The following is a 13,036-nucleotide window of genomic DNA, read 5'->3' as shown; positions in this document are numbered from 1 at the left end:
ATTGGCCATAATCTGAGAACTATACTTTTGCTATAAAGGGCGAGTCTAATAAATATCAGGACATATTATCTGGGCAATGAGAAAGATTGAGAGGCAGTCTAAGTGCGACAAAAAATGAGAATCCCACATAATTTAGGAGATTCTACTCAGTTGCTGCCATCTGCTCGAAGTGCACTGATAGTGTCTGAAGAGAACTTGGGTAGTACTGTCATTGAAAGTCAAAATTCATCAAACTGTCAAGCAGTATAGTATCGCTAAACAATCTGCTAGAGTTTTACTTTTTTTTTGTTGCTTAAAAGAAACACACAAAAAAAAAAGACAGTGATACGGGACAAATGAGACAAGAAAAAGCATGTTGAAAGGATGCCTCACCAGCTCCACTTCAAGGAAAAGTACTGGCAGAAGTGCATGAATACAGCAGGATCCTATTTTGAAGAATATTAACTCACCACACAGACATCTTCAATAACTTTCTTTGAAAAATTTCTGTCAGGACACTTGATGAACTTCACATTATATATATAAAAACAAAGATTCCAAGACTTACCAAGCGGGAAAGCGCCGGTAGATAGGAACAATGAATAAAACACACAAACACACACACAGAATTTCGAGCTTTCGCAACCGGCGGCTGCTTCGTCAGGAAAGAGGGAAGGGAAAGGAAAGATGAAAGGATGTGGGTTTTCAAGGAGAGGGTAAGGAGTCGTTCCAATCCCGGGAGCGGAAAGACTTACCTTAGGGGGAAAAAAGGATAGGTATATACTAGGGCGCGCGCGCGCGCCCACACACACACACACACACACACACACACACACACACACACACACACACACACACACACACACAATCCATCCATCCATACATACATACACACACAGAGACACAAGCAGACATATTTAAAGGCAAAGAGTAAGGGCAGAGATGTAAGTCGAGGCGGAAGTGTGGCGGCAAAGATGTTGTTGAAAGGCAGGTGAGGTATGAGTGGCGGCAACTTGAAATTAGCGGAGGTTGAGGTCTGGTGGATAACAAGAAGCGGGACTGGATCAGACACTGAATGTGGCTCTCCAGCAGGTATACGACTTCCTAAAATCCTGCCCCGAAATGAGATCCATCCTTCATGAAATCCTCCCCACTCCACCAAGAGTGTCTTTCCGCCGTCCACCTAACCTTCGTAACCTCTTTGTTCATCCCTATGAAATCCCCAAACCACCTTCCCTACCCTCTGGCTCCTACCCTTGCAATCGCCCCCAGTGTAAAACCTGTCCTATGCACCCTCCCACCACCACCTACTCCAGTCCTGTAACCCGGAAGGTGTACACGATAAAAGGCAGAGCCACGTGTGAAAGCACCCACGTGATTTACCAACTGACCTGCCTACACTGTGACGCTTTCTATGTGGGAATGACCAGCAACAAACTGTCCATTCGCATGAATGGACACAGGCAGACAGTGTTTGTTGGTAATGAGGATCACCCTGTGGCTAAACATGCCTTGGTGCACGGCCAGCACATCTTGCCACAGTGTTACACCGTCTGAGTTATCTGGATACTTCCTACCAACACCAACCTATCCGAACTCCGGAGATGGGAACTCGCCCTTCAATATATCCTCTCTTCTCGTTATCCACCAGGCCTCAATCTCCGCTAATTTCAAGTTGCCGCCACTCATACCTCACCTGTCTTTCAACATCATCTTTGCCTCCACACTTCCGCCTCGACTTACATCTCTGCCCTTATTCTTTGCCTTTAAATATGTCTGCTTGTGTCTGTGTATGTATGTATGTATGTGTGTATGTGTGTATGTGTGTATGTGTGTATGTGTGTGAGGGCGCGTGCGCACGAGTATATACCTATCCTTTTTCCCCCCCTAAGGTAAGTCTTTCCGCTCCCGGGATTGGAATGACTCCTTACCCTCTCCCTTAAAACCCACATCCTTTCATCTTTCCTTTTCCTTCCCTCTTTCCTGACGAAGCAGCCGCCGGTTGCGAAAGCTTGAAATTTTGTGTGTGTGTTTGTTTGTTTTATTCATTGTGCCTATCTACCGGCGCTTTCCCACTTGGTATGTCTTGGAATCTTTGTTTTTAATATATTTTTCCCATGTGGAAGTTTCTTTCTATTCTTACTATATATGTAGATTGAGGGAAAACTAATTTTATTTTGTGACCTGTTTTCACTTTGCTTCCTGTTTTTTGTTATGTCACATTATCGATGTGAATGCCAACCAGTCCAAGCTAGCACCACCATGGACATGACTTAAGAAGATGCTGGACTGATGCCAGGCTCAATCTGTTTATTGCATTTTATTGGTGTATTCGAAGCCTTACTAGTTAGCCTTTCTTGTTATTACATGCAACAAATATGCTTGCGTCATGGAATTGTTTGGTCTATTTTTGGACTTGCTGATATCAAGTTACGCACATAATACACATGCTCCTTGGTATGTTTGCTCTCTGTCTCAGCACCCACCTATTTCTCGCCATCCATCCCGTGAACAACCTTACATTTCTATTTCTTTCCTTTTAGTGGTTGATGGTGTCATTTTGAACATAATATACGTATAATTTATTATGTTGAAGATGAAGATAAACCAGTCATTTAAATTACATTTACTGGACAATGAATCACATTAATCTACATTACATATCTATGTTATAATTTAAGCATTTAATAACAGTTACTTAGAACAGCTTGGCTTGTAAAGAACAAAAGTAAGGCTAATACAAAATATTCATCAGAAACATTATTATAGAAGTGTAAACTGAGTACAGGGATAATGTGATTGCAAATGGACCACTATCCGACTGTCATCATTGTCAAAACATACTTGTCATTGAGCGCTGTTCTATTAATGTTTGTATGAAGTCTTAACCTTGACATTTCCCTGTAGAATATGATGAATAATCAAAACTACTTTGCAGATGACTTCCACAGTTTGTTATCTGGTTTTGTTCTCCAAATGGTATCTTTGGCCTTGAACTACTGGCACTGATGACTCATGTTCCAACAGTGTCACACACATTGTGGCGAGAGCCAACATTTCCTATCAAGTTCAGTTTTTTTACTATCCCGACAAAATATTTCAATTAAATTCAAAACATTTGGTAACAAATTGTGAGAAGTAATTACTATTATCTGGAGCAAGTAATAAAACCAATGCAAGTTAACTGTCGCCTACAGATTAACAATATTTTTGATTAAGTACTGGGGAAAAAATCAAATACCATTATGTTTCATTACAGTCATTTTTATGTTTTCTTTGAAAACTGCCTATTTGCACAACTCATCATGTTATCATTTAAACAAAATTTTATGCCTTCACATATACACAATTCTACAAAAAACTGAAAACTTCTTACAATCATTCATTTGCACTTGGTTCCAACGTTGGGTTTTCAAACGAAGGGACACAACAATAAGAGATCTGCAAAGACATGCATGAATACTGAAGCTGACAGTGGACTGATCCACAGCAAGGAAAAAAATGACAATGTAAGACAAATATTAAGATTTGTAATTTGAGGTCCGCCAGTTATGCAAAACACCGTTTTTCTTTAACACCCAAACATGTTTCGGCACGACTGTGCCATCATCAGTGGGTTTCCTTTTTATTTTGCACTTTACATTTGATGAATGTGAAATTTACAGATCCCTTTTATGTTGTAGCTTGTAAGGGATCTGTAAATTTCACATTCATCAAATGTAAAGTGCAAAATAAAAAGGAAACCCACTGATGATGGCACAGTCGTGCCGAAACATGTTTGGGTGTTAAAGAAAAACGGTGTTTTGCATAACTGGCGGACCTCAAATCCAAAATATTTTTAACTGCAAACACGGCCAATACAAGGAGCTGCACATCAAAATGATGAATATTAAGATTTGTGACACAGGTACAAATGATTTTGGATTTAATAGATATGTAGAAACAAAAGTTGTTACAAATAAGAAGACACATCAAGTTGCAGAAAGGCACAATTAAAAGGACGCACACATATAGCTTTTAGCAACACCCTTCATCAGTAAAACAAGCACGCAAGCACGCACGCACGCACACACTAAAGAGTGTGTAAATGGTGCATGTGCGAGACTTTTACTGATGAAGGCTGAGGCTGAAAACTATACACAAGTGTCTTAATTGTGCCTGTCTGCAACCTGACATGTCTTTTCATACATTGTTAATATTGCTACCTGCAGTTATTATTCAGTACAAATAAGAAGAGGTGGCTAAAAGCATTATACGAGTACAAACAACAATAATGAATAACAAGGTACAATTAGAAATCAAACTGCTATAATGCATTTATAGACAACTTTAGCTTCTTAATTACTGTGAAACCTTGCATGGACACTGCAGTTAATAAGAGTAAGCCCTGGACATGTATAGTGTCTTTACCACAGTACATAAGAGAACAACTCTGCAATGTCTTTTTGGCATTTAAGATATAATGGTTTAGAACTGTGGGCTCCAGAGCTATCTCAAAATGTTAAAATGTAAATTATTGACTTTAAATTAGTCAATTTATATTTGCTCATTCTGAGTTTGGTATCAAACATACAGAAGGAGCCATTTAGGCAGCCATCTATCGTTAACATGCTAACTGAGATTCTAGCTCATTAATCTGCCTGTAAGAACTTTTTCCACACATTCAGCATGAGTATTGTACCAGCAGAGTCATGTGGAATCGATGGTAGCACCCGCATGTTGGGTAAAGTTTAGAAGAAACTTCACTGCTAAACTGTTTCATTTATACTTACGAATCTGAAGTATTGCTATTGTAGCATGAATATTTATTAATTCTTGTGGCACAATGGGGCCTGTAATTGTGTTATTGTATACAATGTCATGCACCGGGTGAGTATTTAGAAAATTGAAGTGTCTTGGTAATGCAAAAAATACACGTTTATTAAACCAAGTGCAAGGAATTTAATTTAGGCAGTAAACATTTTAAAGAGACATCGACAGTGAGTAAGAGCAACGTATCAGGGTTCAAACAGAAACATAATTAATTTACAGTGTTTAATAAAATACATGTACACTACTGGCCATTAAAGTTGATACACCACGAATGTGACTTGCTACAGACACGAAATTTAACCGACAGGAAGAAGATGCTGTGTTATGCAAATGATTAGCTTTTCAGAGCATTCACACAAGGTTGGCGTCGCCTACAACGTGCTGACATGAGGAAAGCTACCAACCGATTTCTCATACACAAACAGCAATTGACCAGCGTTGCCTGGTGAAACGTTGTGATGCCTCATGTAAGGAGGAGGAAGGCGAACAATCATGTTGCCGACTTTGATAAAGGTCCAATTGTAGCCTATTGCGATTTCGGTTTATCATATCGCGACATTTCTGCTCGCATTGGTCGAGATCAAATGACTGTTAGCAGAATTTGGAATCGGTGGGTTTAGGAGGGTAATACAGAACACCGTGCTGGATCCCAGTGGCCTCGTATCACTAGCAGTTGAGATGACAGGCATCTCATTCGCATGGCTGTAACGGATCGTGCCGCCACATCTCAATCCCTGAGTCAACAGATGGGGAAATTTGCAAAGACAACAACCATCTGCACGAACAGTTCAATGACGTTTACAGCAGAATGGGCTATCAGCTGAGAGACCATGGCTGCAGTTATCCTTGACGCTGCATCACAGACAGGGGTGCCTGCGATGGTGTACTCAATGATGAACCCGGGTGCACAAACGGCAAAAAATGTTTTTCAGGTGAATCCAGGTTCTGTTTACAGCATCATGATGGTCACATCCGTGTTTGGCGACATCGCAGTGAACACACATTGGAAGCGTTTATTTTCGTCATCGCTATACTGGCGTATCACCCGGCATGATGGTATAGGGTGCCATTGGTTACACTTCAGCAGGACAATGCACGACCCCATGTTGTAGGTGTTGTACGGCCCTTTCTGGATACAGAAAGTCTTCGACTGCTGCCCTGGCCAGCACATTCGCCAGATGTCTCACAAACTGAAAAGGTCTGGTCAATGGTGGCCTAGCAACTGGCTCGTCACAATATGCTAGTCACTACTCTTGATGAATTGTGGTATTGTGGTGAAGCTGCATGGGCAGCTGTACCAGTGCACGCCATCCAAGCTCTGTTTGACTCAATGCCCAGGCATATCAATGTAGTTATGGCCAGAAGTGTTTGTTCTGGGTACTGATTTCTCAGGATCTATGCAACAAAACTGCTTGAAAATGTATTCACATGTCAGTTCCAGTAAAATATATTTGTCCAATGAATACCTGTTTATCATCACATTTCTTTTTGGTGTAGCAATTTTAATGGCCAGTAATATATCACCGGGAAAGCGCCGGTAGACAGTCACAATAAATAAAACACACAAACGCACACACAGAAATTCTAGCTTTCGCAACCGACGGTTGCTTCTTCAGGAAAGAGGGAAGGAGAGGGAAAGACGAAAGGATGTGGGTTTTAAGGGAGAGGGTAAGGAGTCATGTCAGTCGAAGCAGAAGTACAGAGGCAAAGAAGTTGTTGAAAGACAGGTGAGGTATGAGCGGTGGCAACTTGAAATTAGCAGAGGTTGAGGCCTGGCGGATATCGAGAAGAGAGGATATACTGAAGGGCAAGTTCCCATCTCCAGAGTTCGGATAGGTTGCTGTTGGTGGGAAGTATCCAGATAACTCGGACGGTGTAACACTGTGCCAAGATGTGCTGGCCGTGCACCAAGGCATGTTTAGCCACAGGGTGATCCTCATTACCAACAAACACTGTCTGTCTGTGTCCATTCATGCGAATGGACAGTTTGTTGCTGGTCATTCCCACATAGAAAGCATCACAGTGTAGGCAGGTCAGTTTGTAAATGACGTGGGTGCTTTCACACGTGGCTCTGCCTTTTATCGTGTACACCTTCCGGGTTACAGGACTGGAGTAGGTGGTGGTGGGAGGGTGCATAGGATAGGTTTTACACCGTGGGTGGCTACAAGGGTAGGAGCCAGAGGGTAGGGAAGGTGGTTTGGGGATTTCATAGGGATGAACCAAGAGGTTACGAAGGTTAGGTGGACGGCGGAAAGACACTCTTGGTAGAGTGGGGAGGATTTCATGAAGGATGGCTCTCATTTTGGGGCAGGATTTTAGGAAGTCGTATCCCTGCTGGAGAGTCACATTCAGAGTCTGATCCAGTCCCGGGAAGTATCCTGTCACAAGTGGGGCACTTTTGGGGTTCTTCTGTGAGAGGTTCTGGGTTTGAGGGGATGAGGAAGTGGCTCTGGTTATCTGCTTCTGTACCAGGTTGGGAGGGTAGTTGCGGGATGCGAAAGTTGTTTTCAGGTTGTTGGTGTAATGGTCCAGGGATTCAGGACTGGAGCAGATTCATTTGCCACAAAGGCCTAGGCTGCAGGGAAGGTACCGTTTGATATGGAATGGGTGGCAGCTGTCATAATGGAGGTACTGTTGCTTGTTGGTGGGTTTGATGTGGACAGATCTGTGAAGCTGGCCATTGGACAGATGGAGGTCAACGTCAAGGAAAGTGGCATGGGATTTGGAGTAGGACCAGGTAAATCTGATGGAACCAAAGGAGTTGCAGTTGGAGAGGAAATTCAGGAGTTGTTCTTCACTGTGAGTCCAGATCATGAAGATGTCATCAATAAATCTGCACCAAACTTTCGGTTGTCAGGCTTGGGTAACCAAGAAGGCTTCCTCTAAGCGACCCATAAATAGGTTCGCATACGAGGGGGCCATCCTGGTACCCATGGCTGTTCCCTTTAATTGTTGGTATGTCTGGCCTTCAAAAGTGAAGAAGTTGTGGGTCAGGATGAAGCTGGCTAAGGTGACGAGGAAAGAGGTTTTAGGTAGGGTGGCATGTGATAGGTGTGAATGGAAGTGCTCCATTGCAGCGAGGCCCTGGACGTGAGGGATATTTGTGTATAGGGAAGTGGCATCAACAGTTACAAGGATGGTTTCCGGGGGTAACAGACTGGTAAGGATTCCAGGCATTCGAGAAAGTGGTTGGTGTCTTTGATGAAGGATGGGAGACTGCATGTAATGGGTTGAAGGTGTTGATCTACGTAGGCAGAGATACGTTCTGTGGGGGCTTGGTATCCAGCTACAATGGGGCGGCCGGGATGTTTGGGTTTGTGAATTTTACGAAGTAGGTAGAAGGTAGGAGTGCGAGGTGTCAGTGGGGTCAAGAGTTTGATGGAGTCAGGTGAAAGGTTTTGTAGGGGGCCTAAGGTTCTGAGGATTCCTTGAAGCTCCGCCTGGACATCAGGAATGGGATTACCTTGGCAAACTTTGTATGTAGAGTTGTCTGAAAGCTGACGCAGTCCCTCAGCCACATACTCCCGACGATCAAGTACCACGGTCGTGGAACCCTTGTCAGCCGGAAGAATGATGATGGATCGGTAAGCTTTCAGATCACGGATAGCCTGGGCTTCGGCTGTGGTGATGTTGGGAGTAGGATTAAGGTTTTTCAAGAAAGATTGAGAGGAAAGGCTGGAAGTGAGAAATTCCTGGAATGTTTGGAGAGGGTGATTTTGAGGAAGAGGAGGTGGGTCCCTCTGTGATGGAGGACGGAACTGTTCCAGGCAGGGTTCAATTTGGATAGTGTCTTGGGGAGTTGGATCATTAAGAGTGGTATCAGGATTATTTTTCTTCATGGCAAAGTGATATTTCCAGCACCTAACCTTCGTAACCTCTTGGTTCATCCCTATAAAATCCCCAAACCACCTTCCCTACCCTCTGGCTCCTACCCTTGCAACCGCCCCCGGTGTAAAACCTGTCCTATGCACCCTCCCACCACCACCTACTCTAGTCCTGTAACCCGGAAGGTGTACACGATCAAAGGCAGAGCCACGTGTGAAAGCACCCACGGGATTTACCAACTGACCTGCCTACACTGTGATGCTTTCTATGTGGGAATGACCAGCAACAAACTGTCCATTCGCATGAATGGACACAGGCAGACAGTGTTTGTTGGTAATGAGGATCACCCTGTGGCTAAACATGCCTTGGTGCACGGCCAGCACATCTTGGCACAGTGTTACACCGTCTGAGTTATCTGGATACTTCCCACCAACACCAACCTATCAGAACTCCGGAGATGGGAACTCGCCCTTCAGTATATCCTCTCTTCTCGATATCCGCCAGGCCTCAACCTCTGCTAATTTCAAGTTGCCACTGCTCATACCTCAACTGTCTTTCTACAACTTCTTTGCCTCTGTACTTCCGCCTCGACTGACATCTCTACCCGAACTCTTTGCTTTACAAATGTCTGCTTGTGTCTGTGTACGTGCGTGTGCGTGTGCGTGTGTGTGTGTGTGTGTGTGTGTGTGTGTGTGTGTGTGTGTGTGTACACCTGTCCTTTTTTCCCCCTAAGGGAAGTCTTTCCGCTCCCAGGACTGGAATGACTCCTTACCCTCTCCCTTAAAACCCACATCCTTTAATCTTTCCGTCTCCTTCCCTCTTTCCTGAAGAAGCAACCATCTGTTGCGAAAGCTAGAAATTCTGTGTGTGCGTTTGTGTGTTTTATTTATTGTGCTTGGCTACCGGCTCTTTCCCGTTTGGTAAGTTTTGGAATCTTTGTTTTTAATGTACACACACACACACACACACACACACACACACACACACACACACACACACACACACACATTCTAAAATGATATTTAACAAATAAATGAAACTGTCAAATGTATTGCTAATTTGTCATGATGGCAATGACAACTCCAAAATAAGCAACAAGTTTTGAATGCCACGACTATAACAAACACAAAATATGACTGATGTTCTAGCATAGAGAGAGAGAGAGAGAGAGATTTCAGGAATACCAGAAAATATCTTTTGGTGATGGCGTGAACTGAACTCTCCACTCGCTGATTCTCAGTTGCTTGCTTAGAGTTGAATGAGGAGGATTGCTAGCACACTGCAATGTAGCTTTGTGTTCTTCAAAGACCTTCTGAGCAGCATCTGTGGATGCCAGTGTGACAAATGCTACACCGACAGGTCTTCTCAGTGCTGCATTGCGTTCTGTATCTACTTTTTCCCTTAAATTCGCCTCTTCTTCAGTGTAGTACTCCAGTGCGTCAACCTGCAGACAGTTACATATGCGAATACAAAAATGTTTCCATAACCTGTTAGGTTACAACAAAATAAATTAACTTAAAATAGTGGAACCGTGAAGAGAGAACTGTTACAAATGACACAAAAGGCTGGTTATGTAAACATATGTTACTACAAATTTAGCCCTAAACAGATAATTTGAGACACAAAACAACAATTGATGACTTAAATAAATGTGTGGGCGTTCTGAGTGAATGCTAACAGGAAGATGTTTCACAAAAAGTATCTAGTACGGCAAGCGTATTTTGTGCATTTAATTTGGTATATATTAAGATGATATGGTAATCTTAGTATCTAATTATATATATTATATTAGTACAGCACATGACATCAGAAAGTTCGGGAAACGTTTACAGGATTTAAATTCCTTCTTCCATGAGTAAGTAAAGGCAAAATGAAAGGGAATGGCTTGGAAGCCATAAAAAAACTGAACAAATAGTTATAGAAACTAAGATTTTGCTGCTACAAGACTTGTTCTGAAGCAGAAATAATAATAAATCAATGATGTAGTTGTACAACATTCACTTATTGAGCTGCCTATGCATGCCCATTGGAATGAGGAATGATATTGACAAAGTGTTTAAACACAGTTGCTCAGGAACATTATTATTATTATTATTATTATTATTATTATTATTATTATTATTATTAAACACTTACAAACACCGTTAAATGCTACACTTGTAAATTTCTGCCTTCATTACCGTCTGACTCTCCAAGTTATTCACATTCTCATTCCCTCTAACATTCATAAGAAGTAAAACTGTCATCAAACTTAAGGTTGGTTTGAATGCCGCAGTGCTTTACTAGCCATGGTCATGTATGGAGAGGCATGCTGTTGCATTCCTCCAACCTTCGAGCTGACTGACACTGCCAGTTATAGAGGGACCAACAGTTTAATATGGGCTACAAGGCACAATGCACCATTTTTCAAATTAACAAAGGAAGTGAAACATGACAGAAAATCCTAGGACTGGCTGGGATCAAACCTGAGACATTGGATCTGTAATCTGGTACTTTTACTACTAAGCCAAGCCATACAACATAGCCTCCACATCCAACTAAAAAAAATTGAATTGCTGGCCTGTGCATTTATCCATATCAAACTAAAAAAATAACTAACTCCTAGTCTGTGCATTTAATTTCTGTTTGAAAATCAAGAAAAATAAATGTATGAGGATTAAAATAGTTGCTCAGAAAAATGTAACTGCCTGATCACATCTAAAAAGTTGCAGTCATTGAGATTTACTCTAAGGCAATCCAGTAACAAGTAGAATGACACCACTTTCCCCTACTCTTGCAGAGAAATGATGTTGCATACATTTTTTAGTAATAATTACATGGTATACACAGTTTGGAGAGCACTCAAATCAGCTCTCATTGTGTAGTATTTTTTGGTGTTTAAGTGTTCTGGAGTCATCAGGTGTTGTGAAGGAGTGTTCTGTGTTGGCACTGCATTAATAACAATAGTGCAGCATGTCTGAACAGAATATCTGCAATAAAAGATCACCCAAGAACACATTCACCAACTGTGAATCTATTGAGTGCTGGTGGGCAAATTTGGATCTGAGGATAAGGCCACAAATGTGTGCACTCCGCGTGCAGTTACTTTGAACTCCAGTGCAATAGTGGAGGTCTGATTTTAGATATTCCAAGAGTAGTGGAGAAAGAGCTGCTGCACTTAACATTCACCAATCTGCAGCGCTGAAAATTAGGAAAAAGAAAGAAAGAAAGGAAAAGGCAAATGATGCAGCAACACCAGCTTGTTCTTTACTAGAAGCTCTGAGTAAGAAAAGAAGTTATGACGGATGTTAACCAAGATAGCCACATTCCAGCAGGATGTAATGCACAGACATGTGTTTGCTCATTATCAATGCAAGGAATACCCTTTGTTAAAGAAACATTTTCAGGCTCAAAGAAGCAGAGCTGTTCACTGGGAGTAGGTCGTCACTTCAAAATTGTCCTCATGAGCTTGGTTCCCAACACAAAAAGTTTTTGTCTCCAACATTTATCATCGAGATAAGTGACATAGTGGCCTGGCAATACTGGCATCTGCGTTGTGTGAGGAGTACTTCGTTGAAAGACATTGTGTGGATGGATGAAACATGGGTTCAATAATGTGTTGCACACTGACAAAGGAGTGGATGGACTGCATAACATGAGGAATGATGGAAGCACCATTAGGCTAGGGCAGAATGATAACTGTCCTTCACACTGGTTCTGTCCACAGCTTCATTCGACTTTTTTTTAATTACTGTTCTGTTCCAGGAAGCATGATGAGAAAATGAACACCACCGTTCTCATGGAGTGTCTTTCTAATGTTCTGCTCCAAAATATTCCTCCAAACTCTACAGGTGTAATGGACAATGTCTCATACCACTCCTCTGTGATGGATTGAGCTCCAACAATGCAATGGAGAAAAGAGGATATTTTGCTCTGTACAAAGAAAATAAAGTTGAACTTAGCATGAATAAGGTGGACTTAATAGAACTTTTAATGCTGTACAAACCAAAGTCCCCACACTACCAGGTCGATGATCTGGTCAACACTAAAGAGCATAGTGTGATCGTGTGTGTGTGTGTGTGGGGGGGGGGGGGGGGGGGGGTGGGGGGGTGGTGCGCGCACACACACGCAGTTGGAAGGCGATGTGTCAAGAAGCAGCAAGAAGTTTATGCTCAGTGGGACTCGAATGCTGACAAAAGAAGCCATTGCAAATATTACCCCAAAGGACTGGTCTCTATTAGTCAACCATACCAAGAAGGTAGTTGAGAAGACATGGATTCAGGCAGGACTGCTACAAGAACTGATTGAAGGGATGGCTATTTTGGTCAGCTCCAATATCAGATCCTGGTCTGAGGAAGAGGACGGCGAGGTTGCTCCACTTATTGAATACGTATGAAAGTTTAAAACGATAGAAAATCCAGGATGGAATGTAACATCGTTA

At 42.3% G+C, this 13,036-nt stretch overlaps 1 protein-coding gene across 1 annotated transcript in view; it reads right to left on the bottom strand.

Moving 5' to 3' along the window:
- LOC126334896 (calcium permeable stress-gated cation channel 1-like) overlaps positions 1-13,036 on the bottom strand; it is a 211,224-nt gene that overhangs the window by 33,315 nt on the left and 164,873 nt on the right. Inside the window, 1 exon segment of the mRNA XM_049997600.1 lies at positions 9,801-10,060. Coding sequence (XP_049853557.1) covers positions 9,801-10,060 — 260 coding nt within the window.

This window comes from Schistocerca gregaria, chromosome 2 (assembly GCF_023897955.1).
Source record: "Schistocerca gregaria isolate iqSchGreg1 chromosome 2, iqSchGreg1.2, whole genome shotgun sequence".
NCBI lineage: Eukaryota > Metazoa > Arthropoda > Insecta > Orthoptera > Acrididae > Schistocerca > Schistocerca gregaria.
Note: the sequence above shows the minus strand (reverse complement) of the source record. Positions and strands in the feature narration are given on the sequence as shown.